This window comes from Phasianus colchicus, chromosome 10 (assembly GCF_987193195.1).
Source record: "Phasianus colchicus chromosome 10, bPhaCol1.hap1.1, whole genome shotgun sequence".
NCBI classification, from domain to species: Eukaryota; Metazoa; Chordata; class Aves; order Galliformes; family Phasianidae; genus Phasianus; species Phasianus colchicus.
Window position 1 is genome coordinate 2,120,983 of NC_143445.1, and position 21,546 is coordinate 2,142,528.

The 21,546-nt window shown below is 48.7% G+C and overlaps 2 protein-coding genes across 11 annotated transcripts in view; one reads left to right on the forward strand and one right to left on the reverse strand.

The window, feature by feature from the left end:
• Positions 1-239: 239 nt before the first annotated feature.
• Positions 240-5,795, forward strand: MAP6D1 (MAP6 domain containing 1). 2 transcript variants are annotated; one of them, XM_031605019.2, is made up of 3 exons: positions 240-709; positions 3,009-3,126; positions 4,891-5,795. In XM_031605019.2, the coding sequence occupies exons 1-3, from the start codon at positions 282-284 to the stop codon at positions 4,969-4,971; spliced, it is 627 nt and encodes a 208-aa protein (XP_031460879.2). In that variant the 5' UTR covers positions 240-281; the 3' UTR covers positions 4,972-5,795. The 2 variants fall into 2 exon arrangements, with proteins under 2 accessions (XP_031460879.2, XP_090003102.1); XM_090146976.1 differs by having other exon boundaries at positions 4,894-5,795.
• Positions 5,796-8,313: 2,518 nt separating this feature from the next.
• Positions 8,314-21,546, reverse strand: part of YEATS2 (YEATS domain containing 2) — a 44,173-nt gene continuing 30,940 nt past the window's right edge. For 7 of the 9 annotated variants that reach the window (XM_031605015.2, XM_090146965.1, XM_090146963.1 and 4 more), the window contains 10 exons: positions 20,388-20,519; positions 20,071-20,169; positions 18,978-19,089; positions 17,960-18,033; positions 17,125-17,204; positions 16,030-16,231; positions 14,664-14,890; positions 13,441-13,515; positions 11,969-12,042; positions 8,314-11,177 (listed from right to left, as the gene is read on the reverse strand). In XM_031605015.2, the coding sequence (XP_031460875.1) occupies positions 11,069-11,177; positions 11,969-12,042; positions 13,441-13,515; positions 14,664-14,890; positions 16,030-16,231; positions 17,125-17,204; positions 17,960-18,033; positions 18,978-19,089; positions 20,071-20,169; positions 20,388-20,519 (1,184 nt within the window). In that variant the 3' untranslated portion in view covers positions 8,314-11,068. Of the gene's footprint in view, positions 11,178-11,968; positions 12,043-13,440; positions 13,516-14,663; positions 14,891-16,029; positions 16,232-17,124; positions 17,205-17,959; positions 18,034-18,977; positions 19,090-19,557; positions 20,170-20,387; positions 20,520-21,546 lie in introns of those variants that run through there. The other 2 variants (XM_090146966.1, XR_016469524.1) reach the window with 2 other exon arrangements.

Consider the following 21,546-nt stretch of genomic DNA (forward strand, 5'->3'; position numbering starts at 1 on the left):
TCAGCGTGAAAAGCCGCAATTGTTCGCCTTCCGCGCATGCAGGCGGGCTGCGGGGCGGCGCGGTGCCCGGGGCAGCTCCGTGCGGGCTGGAGGGGGAGCCGGGCAGCAGCGCGTCCCGCCGCACCGCCCGTCCCCCCGGCCGTCCCGCCGCGGCCCCGAGCGCTGCTCAAACGCCCCCCCCGGACCGGCACCCCCCGGGGTCACGTGTGCGGCCGCGATCCCGGCGCGGGGGCGGCGGAGCGGGGAGGGGGCGGCGGGAGGAGGGGCGGCCGCGGGCGGCCATGGCCTGGCCGTGCATCAGCCGCGTGTGCTGCCTGGCGCGCTTCTGGAGCCAGCTGGACAGGTCGGACCTGGCCGTGCCGCTCACCATCCGCAACTACTCGGACATCGAGGAGCAGGAGGACGCGCCCGCCCCGCCGCCGCCGCCGCCGCCACCGCCGCGCCCGCCCGCCGCTGCCCCCCGCCCGCGGCCCGGCCCCGCGCGCGGCTCCCCGCCCGAGCCCTTCGCGGCCGAGACGCAGTACCGCCGGGACTTCCGCGCCTGGCCCCTCCCGCGCCGCGCCGCCCGCCCCTGGGTCAGCGCCGGCAGCGGCGGCCACCGAGCCACGGCGCCTCCGCCCGCCCCGACCCGCGCCGTCCGCGCCCTGCCCGGCATCGGCCGCCCGGAGCGGCGCCCGCGGGCGGACGGCGGCCCCACCACGTCCTACAGGTACCGGCACCGCGGGGGCGGCGGGGCGGAGCGCGGGCGCTGCGGGCGGGCACCGCGCCGGGGAAGCGGCCGTGGCGGCGCCCCGGGAGCTGCCGGAGCCCGGGGCGGCGTCACCGCGGCGGTCGGGCCGGGGCCGCGGTGCGCTCGGAGGGGCGCGGGGAGAAACCGCTCCGCTCCGCGCCGCCCGCCGGCTCGCCGTGTCGGTTGGCTGCGGCCGCGGTTCCCCCTTCGTGGCAGAGCGGGATCCTGCGGGAAAGGAAAGCTCTGGTGGGGCGCGCGGCTACGGCGGTGCAGCCCCGTGCCGTTCGGGCTGCAGCGGTGCGTCGGTGAGACTTCGCTATGCAAGTCCTGCTGCAGCTCGCTCTGCGCTCCTTGTCCAGAACGGGAGGAGGCTGAGCCACGCAGACCTGTGTGTTTCCTTTACGCGGTGCAGACACTGTGCTAACACATCACAGCAACCCGTCGCACCCGCTGGGCTGGCCCACCACACTGCCCCATCGTGCTGACACATTGGGCTGAGCCACCAGGCTTACAGGGCACTTAGCAGAAGGCAAACACCCCAATAGCCATTCTTGGGACTTTTGTGGGAGTCTTCCCAGAGCCAAAAGAAAGGTAAAAGTGGATATTTTTAATTACGAACGAATAATCTGCCCGAAGGGTGGAAGGACAGTGTGGCAGCCTGCTCTTCAGGGCATTCCCTGCATCCCTGGCTTTTTGCATGGAGCTCTACAGGCTCAAAATGAGTCAGTGCTCTGCAAGGGGAGCTGGGGCACACAGGATAGGCAGAGGGATGGGGCTGCACAGTGCAGTGTGGTTCATCATCAGCTTCATCCCTGATCCAGCAAGATACTGAAACACACCTATCCCGAATAACAGAAGTAAAGCTCTTCTAACCAAGGCTCAGTGTTTTCTTTATGCCCTTAGGTGTCTTGCTGCCTGGGAAAGTTGGTCCTGCAGACCCTGGCCTGTCATGCTGTTTGGGGAGTGCAGGAGCTGGGCTGGCTGTAGGGCAGGCTGTAGGGCTGGGTGCTGGGCTGACTACACACTGCAGGGCTCAGTCAGGGGAATGAGGCAGAGCCATGTGAGGACAGCGGGAAGAGGCAGTGCCAGCATGGGCTGCTGCATTAAGTGAGGAGGTACCCAAACCTACATTTGAGGAAAAAGGGAAGGAAGGAAAGATGGGAGAACCACCTCCTGGAGCCACCTTTTCCTGAGGCGTGAGCAGCTCCCAGCACTGCCTGACATCACTATGGCGATGGCTGAGACAGAAGCAGCCACCTCTTCAGCTTTCCTCCTCCTCACTCCCACATGCGGGTCGTACCCTCCGGCTCCATCTCTCCCACCCCCTCTCTTCCCTTCCCTTCCCACTCCCACCCCGGCTCTCACCCAGCAGGATCCTGCAGCTCAGTGCCCTGCTGGCAGGGATCCCGGGCTGTACACACAGCTTTGAGTCTGAAGGGAGAAAAGGTGAGAAATGTTCAGAGCTGCTGAGCTCTCTCTGGTGTGCCAGCTGTCAGCAGAGGAGTGCGGTGGAGGAGGAAAGGCCGGCTCACGGAGCTACCCCTGCTCTGCTAGCTGAGCTGTCTTCTCTGTTTCTTAATGAGGAATGGGACCATAACGCAGTGGCTCAGACCGCCACTGGTTACTAATTGGGCAAATAAACCGTGCCATAGAGATGAGGTACTGAAATGCCGACTGTGATGGAGGAGTGTTGTAAGTGCTGGGCTGCAGGGCATGGAGGCAGGCCAGCACAGAGCAAAGGGCTTCACAGCACACACTGTCACTCTGCAATGCCCAGCGTGGCAGGAGTCACCCTGCTGCTGCTCTGAGCACCCCAGGTGTGCTGCCAGGTGCTCCTTGCAGAAAGGCTGTGCTCCCAGGGCACTGCTCGGCCCGGAGCTCCTCCTGCAGAGATGCTAACTTCATCTTCTAGCAATAATTTAGTTGATTTGCTGATCTGTCCCCAGGTGAGGTGCACCCCGAGGCTGTACTGCACAGCTATGAATCAGCCAAGGATTCAGCAGAACTGTGAGACTGGAACTGTGCTTAGGAATGAAGTGTAGGCCAGGCAGTGAGCCAGGAATAACAGAGAAGTCGGGGCAGCCCATCAGCCCCACGCATCTCCGGGCTTTTTGAGCTTCAGGCCTCTAGGCTCCATTCTTTTATTCCCTGTTTAGATAAGCTCAGCACTGTGAGCAATAACTAATCTGCCTTCTGGCTTTGCAGCAGCTCTGAGCAGAGGCAGTCAGTGAATCTGTTGTGTTTTATGGGCTCTTTTGTCTCGACCATCCTGTTTCAGGCAAGAATATCGCCCTTGGACTGGAGCGAAACCATCCAAGCCCATAAAGACGAAGCAAGGCTTCATTATCCCAGATGACCATTTTGTTCAGGAGACAAGTTACAAGGCAGACTATAAGGTAATTAACACGTTTTTAATCCCAAAGTCAGTGTGGGTAAAGCCCAAAAATGCACATCTGGAATGTCTCATCTGTTACGGGAGCGAGGTGTGCAGAATGAAGCCGTGCCCCACTGCTGGGTGCCCAGCCCTGGCTTCCAGGAGGGACAGCCTGCAGCCCGCTGCACCCAGCCTGAGAGCGAGGCGTGCATAAAGCAAATCTTTGCCTTGGAGAACACGAGGAAGAAATGTTTAATCAGCAGATGGCAAAGTACAGCCTCCGCAGAGGATGGGTATGTGCAGCGATACCCACGGAAAGTGGGACACTTACCTCAGGCAAAAGAGAGCATTTGCAAACCTCACCGATGCTTCCCCTGTGCTCTGTGCTCTGAGCTGGGCTGAGGGGGTGTTGGCAGCGGGGGCTGCAGGGGCACTGCCTGTGGAGGAGCATCTCTGTGCTGTGCTGCAGTGTGGTACTGTGCAGCAGGCAGCTGCAAGACAGCCAGCAGGGCTGCCCTGCTGGTTACGAACAGAGAAGGACTGGTGGAAGATGTGGAGGCTGGCAGCAGTCCTGGGCAGAGCCACCGTGAAATGGCAGTTCTTTATTCTTGATGAAGTCAGGAATTGGGCAGCAAAACATATTTTAGTAGGAGATACTGGTGGTAGGTGGATGGTGGGACCGGATGATTGTGAAGGTCTTTTCCAACCTTGGTGATTCTGTGATTCTAAGGCATGCAGCCCTCCTGTGCTTGCAGCCTACTGACAGGATCCCAAAGAGGGGGTCCCAGAGGAACCCCACAGTTTCTCCCACTTCTTAAGGAAGGGAGAGAGAAAAGTGAAATCTCAGATGGAAACACGTGCCACCTAGGGCACTATGCTACAGGCTGTGTAAAGACCCCACGTGCCGGAGCTGGAGATCCCTGCAGCATCTTGGCACAGACAGCTAAGGAGGGGCATACAAAATTGAGTAGGTGACAAGGAACTGCCATTTCCGACAGGAGTGAGACAGCGGGACTCCTTTCGGACTTTCCCTCTTGCCTGAAGCCCATGGCTTTGCTGATCAGGTTGGCTTTGCTGACAACCTGCCTGCAGGACTCGGAGCGCTGGCTGCCCTGCTGCTGAGCAGAGGACAGGTGGCTGGGATGCCACTTCTGCTCCTGAGCACATCAGATACATCCCCGGAGGAATGGAAAACACAGAGCAGCTCAACAACCACAAACAGATCAATAGGTTTTTCCCCATGGCCTCATCCTTTGGCTGGGTGGTGCTGTCAGAATCCTCAGCAGCCAGCAGGGCTTTTATTCTTTATGGGCAGATGCCCCCAGTCCTGGGCTGAGCGCACAGCTACGACTGCTCCTGTCTCAAATCCTTTGGGTTCTAATGCAGACACGGAGCACCCGGCTGTCCTTCATTCTTAATGCAACAGGTGCACACTGGGTGAAATTTTGACTCCAGAGACATGAGAGTTTTGATCACTTCCATTATCTCTGCGTGCTCCCAGAACTGAGGTGCTCATAGCCCGCGAGAGTCCTTGCAGGTCCATAGCTGGCACAGCCAGCGTTCGGCACAGCTCTGTTTTGGGGCACTGAGAGCCCTGACAGCCTTCCCCTGAGGGCTGCTCAGCTCCCTGCCTCCATCCAGCACCGGTCCTGAAGTGGCACGGCATGGTGTTTGCCTGTGGGGATCTGTGGGGAGGGGGCAGAGGTTGGCAGGATGCTCAGAGCCCCCGAGCCGTGCGGAAAGCTGCACCTTGCATTGCTCTAATGCTGCTCTCCTCTCATCTCAGCAGATCCCGGAGGTGAAGACCAGGTTCTCCCCCAATCCTTCTGCTGTTTTCCAGGCGCCGTCGCGGATCCTCGACGTGTGACGCTGTGCCTTCCTCGCACCAGGCAGCGGCACAGCGGTGCTTCCGACTGGATGCGTCTCTATGCAATTTTCACGAGGAGCGCTGGGATCAGAGAACCGACGGCAGCGGGAGCGGCTCCGGCGACTGGGGCTGGGCACTCTCCTTCTGTGAGCGCACAGATTGTGAAGCGCTCCATTCAGAGCCGGCAAAGCACGCGGCGAGGCGTGACCCGGTTCCTTAGGGAGCGAGTTCCTCGCCGTGCCAGCCGGCGGCACGCTGGGAGGCTGACAGGGCGGCACAGCCGGCGAGGCACGCAGCAACCCTCAGCTCTGCTGCGGGCAGCGGGACGGAGAAATCACAAACAGGAGCGAGAACTAAAACCAAACCCCCAGAGCGGCGCGGGGCAGGGAGCACCTGCCTGACTTCTCAGCTTGTAGAGCTGCCTCCTGCACCTCTCAGCACCAGAGCCCAGCACGGGAGGGCTGCTCTGAAGCCACAGGGATGCTGGAGCCGCTGGCAGCTCCGCAGTGGCTGCGCTGGGGGGCTGTGTGCAGGGCAGCTGTGTGTGCAGGGCAGCTGTGTGTGCAGGGCAGGGAGCGCACACCGAGCTTCGGTGGGTGTAGAATACTTGTGGATTGGATGTAAATATTGCACCTGGATTTTACCTAAAGCAGTTTGTGATCCTTTAAGGAAGAGGACGTGCTTCTACTTTTAATAAATGTTAACTCTTTGCATATGCGAGGTAGAAAGTTTTGCCTTGAAATGCCTACGTTTCTGCCTGCCTACTGGTGATGTTAATGTTAGCGCTAGGAGCAACCAGAAGTGAATGTTACTTAGAAACTCTTCTTAAAGAAAAACGTTAGCATAGAATGTATGACATCCCTCATTGCTAAGATAAGCCATTTTCAGTGGCATTGCTCTAAAGCTCATTTTTTTAGGTCGGTGCTGATTTAGCTTTTGCTGAGATATTGGAGGTGTGTTTTAAGAAACCATCCTTCTTAGCCTCCTTTTAGACCCCCATGGTTTTACAGTTGCTATCTCAGAGACTTACTGCAATATGATGAATCTGCTCCTTATTTCCTGTTTCTACTGATTATTTTGGAGAAAAGGATGCAAAAACTTTTCCTTTCTACATTCAGAAGATATCAATACGTTGGCTAAAATGAAAGGCAACGCCTCAGACTGAATGATGAGAAAGGCATTAATCTGAGATGACACGGGCTCATTACAGGGATTCTCTCTTCACCTTCCCCCAGCTGAGGCCAGTGGCAGATTTAACGAGCTCTGAGGATTCTGCAAACATGCAACTGGTGCTGGTAACTGATAAGAAGAGAGCTGGAAGCACGAGAGTATGGATGTTACACAGGATTCATGCAGAAAGCATCTTCTCAGTGCATTAGGTGAGAATCTGGCACTCCTGGCAGCAGTGGACAGGGGGGTGGGGAAGGGGAAAAGGTTGGTGTTGGCCTCTAGCCCTTGTTTTTGGGCCCCAGGATGTACGGTAACAGCAGTGCTTGCCAAAAACATTTTTCAGGAGACTCATTTTTCAAGAAATTGCACTCAAAACATTCAAACTCTGCTAAAGGTTTTGCATGGCACGCGTTTCTAAGAAGAAATGAATCTGCTCGATTAATCTCTTTGTAACGTTTTTAACTGTTTTGTTCAATTTTGGTTCATTTCAATCCTGGATTTTATTATCAGAAAAAGTGGGGAAAAAAAAAAAAAAAAAAAAAAAAAAAAAAAAAAAAAAAAAAAGCATTGTCTATCCTGTCTTGTTAATTCACCCTATTTCTAAAAACATCAACTTGCTTGTAAACAAACTGAGAATATAATGAGCTTGTATTTTATCAAAGGGACCGGATTTAATTTAATAAATTAAGACATATTTTGGCTACTGGCTCTTTCCCCATGCTTCTTTACACCATAAAACACGAGCACTCAGCCTCAGCAGGACAGTGTGGCCCTGCATCCCCCCACCTGCAGCACTTCCCAACTGCTCTGGGTTCATATTCACATCCAGCAGAGTTCTTCAACTGCGAGTTACACTTCAGGCAACGGTTGGTTATCTGATGCATGGAGAGATGTTATTTAAAGGGGAAGTTTTATACCTGGAGCTCCGTAATTTACCACCTCTGGACCGTGCTTTCTGGTTTCATGCTGCTGTGCAGGGACAGCTGCTGTGAGGTCAGAACTCCTGCATGGCTGTGTGCTGGGGTGAAGCTCTGCTATGCCTCAGAACAGCACTCATTGCATGAGCTTGGAAAGGTCACAGGCAGCACACTAATGACTGGTCTGTGTGTAACACAGAGCATCTTAGGTTGGAGGACCTCAGACATCATCCAGTGCCACCCCCCACTACTCCCCCCCAGCTCAGGCTGCACAGGGTCCCACCCAGCCTGGCCCTAAGCTCCTCAAGGTATGGGGCACCCACAGCTCTGGGCAGCAGTGCCAGCAGCACCTTGCCCACTCTGAGTAAAAAACGTCTTCCTACCCCCCAACCTAAATTTCCCCTCTTTTAGTTTGAAGCCATCACCCCGTGTCCTGTCACTATCAGCCTCTGAAAGAAGTCGGTTCCTCTCCTGGTTATAAGCTCCTTTAAAACATGGGAAGGCTGCAATGAGGTCTCCCCAGAGCCTTCTCCAAGTGTACAAGCACAGCTCCCTCAGCCTTTCTTCATAGGAGAGGTGCTCCAGCCCTCAGAGCACCTTTGTGGCCCTCCTCTGGTCCCACTCCACATTTCCCTTTATAAAACTGTGCATTTCTCTTTACACAAATTTCTTGGAAGCTGCAAGCTTCCTACCTCTGCCTTATTCATACTGACTTGCCCTTTTCTGGCCACCAGAGCACCATACAAGGCCAAGGAGCAGCCCGGTGCACGGCAGAAGGCTGCAGCTGCTCAGCCCCGAGCTGAGCTCTCAGTGCAGTCAGCGCAGCGCAGGCCTCTCGCATCACCAGGGCAGCACGCAGGGACCCTCTGAGTGCCAAGGACTTCACCTCCCCAGGCAGATGGCCCAGTGTCTCCCAGGCATGCATTCCAGCTCAGCCCGATGCTTCCAGGCCCTTGCTAACAGGGAAGGAGCAGAGCAGGACACAGATATGCCCACAGATAGGAGCCAGCTGGCAGCTGTCGGCAGAGGCCCTTCTTGCCAGAAGGGATGGCTATAAGGGAGCATAAGGAAAGCAGGAGAAGCGTGTGCCAGTGGGTAGAGCTCACCATCATCATCACATTTCCACCACCTCCACCAGGCTGCCCTTTTGCTGCAGATACGTTTATGAACATGAGGGCAGGGCATTACAAAACCCCTTATTCTGTGGACGTAGAGCAACGTAGTTAGAGTGACAGGTGGCAGACGGACAAACCCATCACAGCTAATAAAAGAATTTATTGTAAACATATGTATCTTACACAATTATACAGTATAATACAGATAACATGAAGGATTCAAACACTCAGCATTACAAAGGGGTCACGTTTGTAGAGAGGTCTCTCACTTGTGCCCCCATCCCAAGCCATTCGCACAGGCACTTCTCGCCGACAAGATTTTCCTCCCACCACTTTTCAAAAGACATACTGCAAACATCTACATCCGAAGCACTACGACAAACGTGTTATTTTCTAACAGATTTTATTTCTCTTCAGCAAATGCTATCTATTATTAATGCAGCAGAATAGCCATCTGAAACGCCTCAGCAGCCATCTGCGGCAGCAGCACTCTGCTGCAGGGCTGCCCCACGCCTCCCACACTGATCCTGTTCTTTGCAGAACAGCAGGACATGGGCGAGGACAGCATGATTTGCAAACATGCCCACACTGAGGCTTCTCAAGCGCTGCTCTGGGCACTGAAATCTCAGAGCAAAGCCCACAGGAGCCGGGGGCTGGGAACGCATGCGTCATTGCAGCAGATCCTAGCATGGCTGCATTTGCCCAAAGGCTGTGTTTCCTACACACCCCATCGCAGCAATAGTGACAGATAGCTCCAAAACACCCTTTTGGAGAAGTCGTATCCAAGGAGGCTGGGCGCAGCATGGACTTGGAGCTCACAACATCCTACAAACAACACAGGGCCAGCAGCCCCAGCTCCCTGCACTTCCCCCTGCACAGCTCAGACATAATCACCACTGCTCAGCCCCTTCACACTGATCCCTGCAAAAAACCAACATCAGGGCTAAGCTGTGCACTTCCTGTGCTGGGCTCACCCCAGCAAGCCAGGATTGTCTTCTGAATCCAGAGCATCCAAAAATAGCATTTCCAGGGGAACCCAAATCCTCCTTTGAACGCTTTTTGGATTTCATCCATCAGTTTCCTAGATTCAAGGGCCAGGCTCTGCCACTTGTATTCAAGCAGACTCGACTGCCACATCAGCTCTCATGAACTAGGAAGGGGCCTGTCTACAGACCTTGGCTTTATCCAGGTTGGAGAAAACACGCAGCATCTCATCTGAGGCACACAGCACCTTCTGCAGATCAAGACCTGCACCCAGCTGTCAGCTCTCCTGGCAGCCTGAGATCACCACCCATCTTCCACAGATCCTGCACACAGCTGGCATTACCACAACTTCTAGTCCCAAAAAAGCACCAAAAGGTAACATTTTGAAGATTTATGTTCCCACTCCAGGCCAGAAAAGATAACTGCAGTTTAATGTTTACAAAAGGCTTTGTGCTGTCAAAGCACAGCACCAATAGGAGCGAGAGGCCTCAGTACATCCCCTAGAGTGAGGTAGGTTATCCTGCTCCCCATGCTCAGAGATGGGGAAACTGAGGCACGGAGTGATTAAACCAAAGGCCATGCAGCAGACCAGTGACCCAGCTGAGATCAGAGCACTGGAGGCTCGGGCTGCTCGACCCATGCTCCACCCACCTGTCAATGCTGCCTCACGCATCTGAGAGCATGATGGTCCAACAGGAGTCCCACCAACTTGCAATGGCTTACTCACACTATAAGCAAGTACCAGGGGCTGGACACAGGGGCAGTGGGGGAGAGCAGTCTGGGTGTTGTCATCAAAGCTTCCTTGAGAAAGGTGTCACAAGCCAGCCTGCAGACACATCTCCTGCAGCAGTGACATTCCTGAGACAGAGAAGTCCTAGCACGAGTTGCAGAACTTCCTCGCAGTAGGGCTATCAGAGGAGGTCCCCACAAGCACTAAACCTCTGATTTCTCTGACCTTACCAGGCTTCTGTGAATTCAGAACTTCAGTCAGTGACACTTAAGAATCCAAGCTGGCTCTTAGTGAATGCTGTCAGAACAGCAAGGCTAAGCTGGGCACGTGTCTTCCAAAATTCACAGCAGCCTGGGGAGGCACTCGCTGGGCAAACAAAGCTTTCAGCCCGTCCAAGCTCACAGACACTGAATACCGTAAATACTCTTCACCTTTCTCATGCAGAGGCAGCCATACCCATCTTATCAAGCCCAACCACGGTTCATTCATATTGACTGAGCATGTGCCAGTCCACCCTCCTCTCTGAGGTGACTGAGAACAGTCAGATGGGACACCTCCTCTGAAGAGGCTTGGCGTTACCTGCTTAGGTTACACCCAGCTGAGTTAGCAGACAACAAGCCCACCCAGCTGTATTCCCAGTCACACACACGATGCTCAAGGAGGACTGGCAGAACTTGGTGGGACCATCAGCCTTCCCCCACCTCAACCCTAAGCAACCAATTCATCCACTTGCTCAAATGACCCACCTTTAAAAGCTGACCTGGAATTCTCTCACATTCCAAGTGACAGAGCAACTGCTCTGCCCACTGCATGGGGAACCAACTGGCATGTAGTATGCATCAAAAAGCATAATTTCTCTTGGAAAAAAAAAAAAAAAAGTTTAATCTCATCAGTACAGCTCTTGTCAGAGGGCCCAGGACTGTGGAGCCACTCATAGCTAGCAACTTGATGCAGACTGATAATGTTTGTTCAGCCACTGAACGTACACTTACCAAGTAAACACTGACATTTAACAACTTGATTTGGAACAGAGCATCATTTTGTTGCATTAAGGTGCATCTTTAATCGGAGGTAAAAGATAGGAGCCCGATGCTATAAATGTATACAAGTGTCCTACTGGATTTGTTATCCCAGCTTCGGTCATGAATTCACCTTTCCCGTAGCATCTTCTCTGCTCTGTTTCATTGTTCCTCATTTAGTATCTTCATGTGTTTGTTTGTGAGGAAGTCAAGAAAGGGAATATTACAGATGGCTTTGTGAATATTCATCACTGTGATCTCTCTTGGAGTCCTGCAGGGAATGCATCACAATTTTTTTGTAACACAAAGACATAAAGCAGCAAGTCACTAAAGGTACTAATGGGGAAGAAAAAAATGCAAATCAGAAACAATGCAAATCAGGTGCCAGAGGAACAGACCAAAATGAGCCATTAAAATCTCATGGCACAGAAGAACCACTCCCAAGTGGCTGTGGGAAACATCTTGGGCACTGGCACAGCAAAATGAAGTGCCAATTTACATTATATATATTGAAGCACATATTAATAAGTTTTTATATTCTGTAGAGGCGATAGTTAAACTAAGCACTTTCTCACTGACCTAATTCTTCTAATTACATGTTGCCAAACATGAGTCAAATGCAATCCAATGGTTACCATAAAAATCAGTATCTGAGCCACAGAAGAGCGTATCCATGAAATACACTCTAGAGTGTTTTTTCATCAAGATCAACAGGATCTGGTTAAAGTCCTAGCAGGTCACGGGAAAGTTCATGGTAACCTCAACTGGATGAAGGACGATCCTTCCATCATGGCTCAGCTAAAACAAATTACCTGCTTCTGAGCGTGGCAAGACCAGAGAATCCTGCCTCAGTTTTCAACGTCTACTCCTTCGCCACTATGGAACTTGATGACACCCAAACCCCTCCTAAGGCCTGCATCTTCCCAGAACGCAGCTCACACACACACACCGTCCCACAGCACGGAAATCCCTCACTTGTGTGGTCTGAGCCATACAAAATCTGACCCAATTCCTCACACAGTCCCATGTTTTGTGCTGGCATAAGTGGCTCAAGTGCTGTACCTGTTGTGAGGAGCTGTCTGGTACGCCACTGCCAGGGCCTGCCGCAGAATGTCACTCATCAGCTGTTCAGTGGCCTGTGACAAAAGGCAACGTTAGGCGACAGCATTAGGCAAAGAAGAAAGCAACACGCTTTTTTGCTAGAGCAACAGTATAACCAAACATCTGAAGACGTGGCTCCCTTCAGTCCTGCTTGAAGTCAGCAGGGAGCAGGCCAGGACACCCAGGCGGCTTTCATTAGCACAGCACCAAGGACTGGGTATGTATTCAACAGAAAGAGGCCTACAGCCGCACGCGGCTCATGACTGCGATGGCCCAGCCTGGTTCCTCTCTGTACCACAGAGCAGCTGTGCACAGCAGGATGCATGAATGCCAGATCTCGTCTGCATTTCAAAGGCCATTCACACACCAAAGCTTCTCCATACACGGAGAATAGCAGATGATCTCCCAGGACTTAGCATATGCTTGTGAGCTCTTCCCTTTGCCCACCAGGTTTGCTTCAGGACACTTACACAAGATCTTCCCACCCTGGACTGCAGACACACAGCAAGTGTATGCACTGCATACTTGGCTCTGGCAACATTAATCTGAGCTACTGGCTTTTCTGAGCCTCTCCCAAGACCAACGCAGAAGTTTCTGGGATTTTTCATGCAGAAAAGCTGGAGTATAACTCAACGATTACACTGGAGCATTCTGATGGTTAAAGCTGTGTCTAAACCCAGATACATCCATAACTGACTTCAACTGTAATAAGAGACAGCGCCAGTAGAAGCGTGCATACATACATACATGGTAACCCAGAATCAGTTAGCCTTTAGAAAACCAATCTGCTGATAAGCAACAGTCTGCATAAACATCAAAAGTCATTTTAGGCTTGAAATACAACAGAGCACTTCTAAAAATAATCTGCATTAGCCTTCAGCCCAACCCTGAGAACTCTAACTCCAGAGACTGTTTCTTACCAAAACTTTGAACAGAATGTTTTTCTGAAATTGAGTATGACGGGCTCATACAAGGGAGAATTGCTGCTGACTTCAGGCATTCAGTGGTCTCCCAGTAGAGACAACAGAGGCAAAACAAACCTCAACAGTACTTAGGAAAAAACAGCTAATTCTCTTATACAATAAACAAGTCTTAAATAACGCTGGCATATTTTTCCCCTTAATGTTCTGAAAGGTAGGACGAAGAAGGAGATACTTCCAAAGTTAAAGAGAAGCCAGTATCTTACTGAAGGTCAGAATCTGCAAATCACTATCTTGTATCCAAGTCAATAGATCAGTTAGGAATCTGGAAACACATACACAGAAATATACAATTCTCTCTTTGTCCAGCTACATATCTTTCTATAAATGCACACACACACTGACATCAGACTCTGCATCTCTTCTGCATATTACTTTGGACAGTCCATTTTTCTTCCTACGCTGCTAGGTTAATGCAGTCATAGAAAATTTCATTGTGAAGTAACTTCTTACCTTTAAAATCATATCCTCTATTACTGATGCATAAACATTCCTTTGTACCTCAGCAGGCTGAAAGGAAATTCCTATCTATAAGACAGAAGAAAAAAAGAGAGCACATCAAATAACACAACTCACATTTTCCTACAGAACCGATGACAATGATATAACAGAAAATCTATGATAAAGGGTATTTAAAGCCCAAAGCAAGCAGGCTCCCCACTGCTTTCCAGTAGTATCACCTCATTTAATTAAAAAAAAAAAAAAAGTCTGGAGAAAGTGAAGCTTGACCACTAGAGCAGCCTGCAAAAATAGAGGAAACAAACACAGGAAAAACAGAAGCAGATTTTTACATTTGTTGCAGGAAATCCACATAGAAAATCAATTATACTTGGCACCTTTGGACCGCTAATAAAGTTCTACTTTAAAACTGTATGTATATTCAGTCCATGTATTCAGAAGCTTTCCCATATATAATTATGACAACTGTAACAGCTCTAAACAGTACTCCTGGCAAAATAATAGTTGTGCATCAGAAGAGTTTCACCACTGAGCCTCACTGCCCAGCTGGGCTCCCAGCATGCCCGCACCCTGGACACCCTTTTGCCTAGATGATGGGCTGCTGCTCACCAAGGCTTTGTCCCTTGGTGTCAGCATTTGAGGTGGAGTGTTTCCTTTTTTCTCTCCACAGCTGCTGCAAGGAAACTCTCCTCATCTCCCAGCAGAGAGCAACCCTTCCTACAAGCTACATAAACCACCTCCCCCCTTCGCATCCTGCTGTGAGATAAGCCCACCCTCTCCCGCTTTTGCTCTAATTTGAATGAGGGAAGTGGGGAGGAAAATTGAACTGTAGAGAAGTTTTTGCTGTGATCTTTACTGCAACCTTTCCTAGGAGCAGCAGGGGTTCAGGCCAAAAGATTTCACAAGATGGGGCAGGAGGTATTCTATACTAGTGCACCTCTTCCCTCATTACCTCTTGCTTCCAGGCTCACCTTTCCAGCACTAAGCCTTGCAGTATGGCTACTCTGAAGTGATCTCCCAACCAGCACGCTTCACTTTCTGCCAGCACTGCCCAGCAGTGTTGGAAACCAGACAGACAGATCTAACAAAGCCTTTAAAAAGCCCTGATAAAGGATCCAGAGGCCCTTACAGATGAATGCAAGCCAACTAAATAATAAACGTAAGGCCACAACTAGTTGAGCAGCAGTTCCTCATTAGCTTTAGGATTCACTTATTACCTTCTCTGCTGTGTCTCTCACAAACTCTGATGCAGGCAAGGAAGCCAAATAGAACTTCATCTCCTCTTGTTTCTCCTCCTGTTCTTTTTTAATGTTTATTTTTAAAGGCTCACTGAAGTTGAGAACATCCACTTCCTCTTCATGCTCGGGTTCTTGTTTCAGAAACTGCTGCAGCTCCTCTAGTTTTCGGCACAGATCCTCACCACTGCTGTAAGATGAAGGGTATTCTGAAAAAGAAGCAATCAATTAGACAAATGATATACTATGGAAAGCTGCTTACAAACAAATGCACATGCAAAGTATGATAAGAAATTCTGGTAATTAGGAGTTATTTTTGTAATTCCTGCCAAACATACAGATGAACAAAAAGCAAACTGCCACTGAGAACTTTCTCATTATGCCCTCATTACACTCTCGGTGCTCCCTCTCATCTGCACCACACCAATCAAGAAGGCTGCACTTCAAGCAAGACAACGCCTGAAACATTCTCAAAGAAGCTTTCTGACAGCTGTCCAAACAGTCTGATGCTCTTCAACCTGCTCAGAGAACTGCACTTGTACAATGTAGGCACCACATAGCACTACATCGCCTTTTACACCATGACAAGCACAGTCATATATATGCATTTTTGTTTGAAGATAAGTTAGAAGTCAGATTCCCAATGAAATTACAGAAGGTTAACAACACCCAGCTTTGGGAAAGGGATTACCTGCAGGTGAAACAAGGAAGCTTCACTGAGAGAATGGCTGAAACTACAGATGTATGTTTAACACACACTACAACGGAGTACTGAGATCCCAGAGCTATAGAGCTATAGCTATAGAGCTACACAGGCTGTAGCAGCATCATGCGAAGCCTCACACAGGCCAATTCACCACACTTCTGGAGTTAGACTAACCCCCACTGTGCTCCACACTGCTGCTGTCAGACAATCTTTTGTACCTAATACACAGTTTGCACAGCAAGTCTTTGAACAGAGGCCACTTGCCAATAACGTACAAATGATTACACTGCAGCTCTGGAATCATCTCTCAATGTTTTTCTGCACATCGGGCCTCAAAGGGCACCCAAAGCACAGTGAAACCCAGAAGAGGCTCTACAGAACATAAGGTTTGGTAGGCACAAGGGACAGCTTCAGTTACACGCTTGCTTGCCGTTTCAACCTCCAACTTATGTTATTCCAGAGTGAATTAAGAAAAAAAAAGCCCCAGAAACACAAAACAAAAACAACAACAAAAAAATCAAACGCAAAGTAAGAAATCTCTTCTCCTGAAAAGGTAGCCTATAGGTGAGCACACCCATTATTGAGCCAATTTAATCAACAGTGCCTCTGGCAAAAAGGAGTTCTCTGTCCCTGCATGCTCACCTGGCTCGCTGTCTATCTGTGTCAGCACATCTTCAATGGAGTCCTCATCGTTCCGCAAGGTCTCGGGGTCAGGAGGAGTGTAGCCATGGCATCGACACCACTGCACCACATGCTTTGTTTTCAGGGGCGTAACGCTGTGAAACCTGGGGTGCTTCTCTATGATTTCCTGCAGGATCTTTCTCACAGTCATTGCTCGTTGCCACTGTGACAAACCAAGGGGAAACTTACACTAGCTGAAACGCGTATGGCTGGATTATGACCTAAAACATGATTTTCTCGAAAGTAAGGGTGACGAGGAAAGATCAAAAACAGATGCAAGAGACTGTCCTAATCTTTGCCAGTTCTGGGCAGGTCATTGAAATTCTCATCCAACCAAAACCCGAAGAGTGACACATACATTTACAGGGGCCCAGACATACTTGCCTTGACTTGAATTGTCTCCTCTCCTAAATAATATTTTAAGATGCACAGTGAAAGCAATCCACTGGAGCAAACAATGCTTCCCAAAATTTTGGTTTAACTTTGTTTACTTATTTGCTACAGCAGATGATCTTACCAGTTTTACCACCTTCCTTGTAAGTCCAGAGCAAAAGGATAAAACTACTACAAAACAGGAGGAAACAACCAGAATACAGAAGGATCCAGATTCACTATTTACTGCTGTTGAACAATCTGTGACAAAGCATTTTAGCACTAGTATCTCAAGTTCTCTTCTGATGGAAAGCAGCCACGGTCTCACAAGAAGGTGGACAAATTACATTGTGGAAAACTCCCATGACCGTAACGTGCCACGAAGGAATGATGAGGGTAAAGTAGCAACAAAATAATTTGCAAAAATTCTGTTTTTTAAAATATTTCATAAACGTCTAACTTTGAATTAACTGGAAGTTGACCTTCAGAGTCTCTTCTGCCTGAGGAAGGCTCTGAACAACAAACTGGAGCACTACCCAAAGGTCAGTAAGGAGTGCATCCACTCCAAACGCAACAGACTGCTTCAGAAAACAAGGACAGCCAGCAATATAGAAGGTTCTGTAATTCAGAAATCCCTCTCGTTTCACTAATGACTGCTTACAAAACAACAGAGAAGAGGATTACCTCGGCTGCCCTCCTCTTCCCAATATTCCAGCTGTAATACTGTTCCACTGAACCGGCACAATAAGAGCTTACATCTTCACCTAGGAAACACAAAAACAAAAACAGAATTAGGTTTTAGTAAGTTCAACAAAATAAGTTCTACTTTCGGTGCTGTTTAGTGGCAAGAAGGAGCATGACTCTGCTTTCCAGACCAAGGACTAGCTTACAAATGCTGTGCTGAGACCTGCACAGATGTTCTCTGGATGCACACACAGTTCTCTGGATGTAGAAACAGCATAATTCTTGGTCAGAATACACAGATATCTGTGGCTATGGGCTGGTTAATCTTCTTTTCTACTCCCCCCAAGATGTAACGATATAGACCTGTAATCTTATTGGTCAGACTCTATTCCATTGGAAGATATACAGATATCTATTTGCCAACAATTTACAATAAACATGAAACATTTAAAACATTTCATGGTAAATAGAAAAGGATGGGGTTCAAATCCCCATGAAAGCCACACTGCACTGCCTGCTTCTGCTTTGCTGACTGCACTCATCTCCAGAGGGTCTGCACTACCTGAGGTCCAGGAACACTGTTCAAATGCCTTAGTTACCAGGAAAGAAGGTGCTTTTCAGTTACGTATGTGAGGAAGAGGAATACAGTTATAAACACTGAATGTTTCAATGTAAGCTATCACCTTTTGTTAAAAAAAAAAGAAAAACCATAAAATAAATAAATTCCAGTGTTGAATTTTGAGCTGTTGCCATATTTGAAAGTATTTCTGAAACCTTGGCAATAAAAAAAAACCCTCTGAAAAGAAAAAGCAAAGCCTTCTCATCCACCGCTTACTTTTTTCAGCAATTAATGGAACCTTCTTCACTATGGCTGTTAAAAGCTGCTGGGTGTTCTCCAAGTATTCTATGCTGCAAGGGATAAAAAGAATCACAATGAAGAACACTGCTGGAAGAAATGAAACATACACAAAATGTTCCAAAATCACTGCAAGTCCATGGCCCCAAGGCATTGAACAGTACTAACATGAGGGTAAACTTATGTTTGAAGAGGGTATTTCAAGCAGCCCTTCCTCTTTCTTAAGTATCCACAATTGCAGCTTCATTTGTCAAGCTGGAGAAACTTAAGACAGCCTTTTTTGGGCAGGCTTGGAAGAAATCCCTGCATCTCGTAAGATGCAGCACTATTCTGAGGGATAAGCAGCAGCTATTAGTACAAGCTGTCCCAGGAGGAATGTGGGATAGTGCATGAGATGCTGCTTTGTACTGAAAGACCACTCAGGAGTACTTCCACAAATACGGCATTGGATTTCATCAGTGAAACAAAATACTCCCATTATATTTATCTAATTCCAATTCTGAACCGAGGCAGCTGTCATACTAGGTAATTACAGAAATATATGACCTTATCAAGACTTGAGCAGCAAGAAGAGACACAGTTCTACTTATTTCAGCTGCTCCCTTGTTAATCTGCATTTTACCGAGCACAGTTTGACCTCAGTCAGAGCGCAGAACAGCAATGGGAATTGTATAAGCAGGGGATGATAAAAGAGGTTTTAGCAGCTTGAGATTTAGCAAACCCCAAAAGAACGGCAAATCTTTAATTGTATTTTTTTCCCTTTCCAGAAGCCCTGAATACAAATCCACTAACAAAGAAATTATTTCAACTCTCTGAAACAAATGCTGGCCAACAGGATTAGTACCGATAAAACAGCACATGGGACAGAAGATTTCACATTTGTGTCAAACTTCTAACAATGCTGCATGAATTCCTAGGGACACCTCTATCTCCCCTGGAATTTCTAAGATCAGAAATCCATGCAGACAAACAATTACTTGATAAGACAAACAATTACTTGATAACGTAGTTCCCGAGTTCTGAATTCTCTTCAGTTTTCACTGCTGCTTGCCCTTCCTGAGTACCCACAGAAGTGCAGTTTTGTCCCGTTGAATCAGGCTCCATCTTAACTTCAAAGAAACAGAACACATTTCAGAAGACAAAAGCAGCCATCAGCTTAATAGATGTGTTGAGAGAGACTCAATAATACTCGATGTCTTATATTAAGTAACATCACTTCATTTCTTGTTTGCATTCTACTTGCTACACATGAAGAATATATACCCTTCAGCTGTGCTCACAGAAAACCACCACAGCAGGACCAGCTCCCCCTCCAAATCTCAATATTTTCTCATCCCTTTTAGAATACATGTATGTGCACAATAAGTCACTGATGTTTCGCACACAACTGCCTGAACTGAACTGCTTACAGATGTATGCCAGTCTTCTGGAAAGCAAATAGCTGACAGAAATCTATTAATGGTTATAGCAAGAAGTGGCACTTCCAAGTGGCACCAGAGAATTTTCTTACATCTACAACAGAACTCAGGAGCAGCAGGAGAGAGATGTTCAGAACAGCCAGACAGCCTGGTATTCACCTGGGATGGGACAGATGCACAACAGTTCTGCAGTAAGTGGACTTTTAGCTCTGGCAATGCATGATCCTGGAACGTTCTGCAGGTGTGTGGATGTGACTGTCCACTCAGCCCAATGCATTGGCACGAGGCAGAAATAGAACTGCTGTTTACATTCTCCAGTAAGTTTGAGCACAGTCACTATTACAGTCACTGCTGTCCTCAGAATAAAGTACGTGTTTGCTCAGTGCATTTCTGCAGTGATGGATTGAAAGAATGAATGTCTACTGCACTCACAGTAGCCTTACAGAACATCATCTTTCCTTCCTGTATCTGCCTACACTATGGGTTTTGTCAAGGAGGAAGTAACTGTTAATTTCCCAGTCCGCAGATGCCATTTTACACTTCATTTAAACCCTGCTAACAACAGAAATAGAAGAAACCACAGTCACAGGGGCTGCTTTCAGAGCCAGGCCACCCGCACAAAGCAGTGGTGAATATTTCCACTGCTTATCTTACTGAGAAACTCTGTGTTACCTTTAGTGATGGATGCCACAGAGGGACTAGAGACAGCCGTACTTGCTGATGTGACAGCTGTCACAGCTGAAACTTTGCTGGTAGAAAGTGACTGTATCACTGGAGAGGAACAGGAAACAGTTAGGACAATAAAGGAAGAAAAAAAGGAAGCTCTGACAATCAACAAAATATTTGCAATGCAAATTTTAGGGATGAGCCTCCTTGCTACGTTTTCTTCTATCTGTAACCTTGGACCACTTTGGCCAACAGTGACCAAGAGCTACTCTGTGTCAAAGGGGATTTTCATACACCATCTGTCATCCTCCTCTGCCCTTTACCTTTGTTCATAGGCATGAGTATTGTCTGAACACCTCCAGAAGCTGTGTTAACACCGAGCTGTTTAAGCTGGCTGGGAACTGTCAGAACAGCCTGCTGTGGACTAGACTGATTTGAGTGGATTTTTAGCAACCCTGTAAGAAGAATGGAAGACAAAATGTTAAATAAAACACACCATTTTGTTGATCTCCAGTTATTTCTCTCCCTTTCTGCCTGAACTAGGATGGCACTCAATTAATAAGCCACAGTTCAGTGAACTGTCTGTCTGACAAATTTCTGCTGACATGGATGACTGCTGAAGCGCTGGGTTGCCTTATATGCTGCACAGCACTGATATTTGTGAAGGCAGTTTCCTCATTACTGAAGCAATCTTAAACAAATGCTGATGTAACACAAACTTTGTGAACAAAGCAGGCTCAGCACAGAGCTGAATGCTCTTATCAGAACAAGACAAAATTAGTTAGAGCATGACTTGCAGCTCTCCTCTCCTTTCCATGTGCTCAAGTGTTTGATGAGCCAGTGACCAACAGCTCTGCTATACTAAGCCCCTTGCTGTGCTTTGCCAGTGCCACATACACCTCTGCAGTTCAGCTGCAGTTAGTGGAGCACAACCAACCATACTTCCATGAAATGATGAACCCAAGCCTGTGCAGAGGGCCTGATGAAGAACATACCTGAACTGAGCATCCCATGCCTTTGCTATGGGCACTGAATACATCTGTACAGATGGCTGACCAAGTTATGAAGTGTAGCAAGGGGAGGAGTGAATAAAGCACTGACCTTAGCCAGGGCTAAAACAACAGGCAGGACATTCTGGTATCACCAGCATCCCATCACCTTGGTGGAAACCAGCATGGCTCCAGACTGCACCACAGGGCAACAAGTGAAGAGCACTCACCTCCTGCTCCCTAGCTCTCTCCTCCACACTACTATTGTGTATGGGCCTAAATCCATCATTTCCACTACTAAACTAGCTGTTTTCCATACAATTTTATTTAATGTTCTCATTAATTAAACTTCTATTCAGATTATGGGCATTTAACAGGCTATTATTTTAGAAAACTGTGAACACCACATTTCATGGTAGTAATTTATACTCATAAATTGTTTCAAGAAAGTTTCTATTTCCCTTTTAATATCTCACTATTGTTTAAGAAGTGT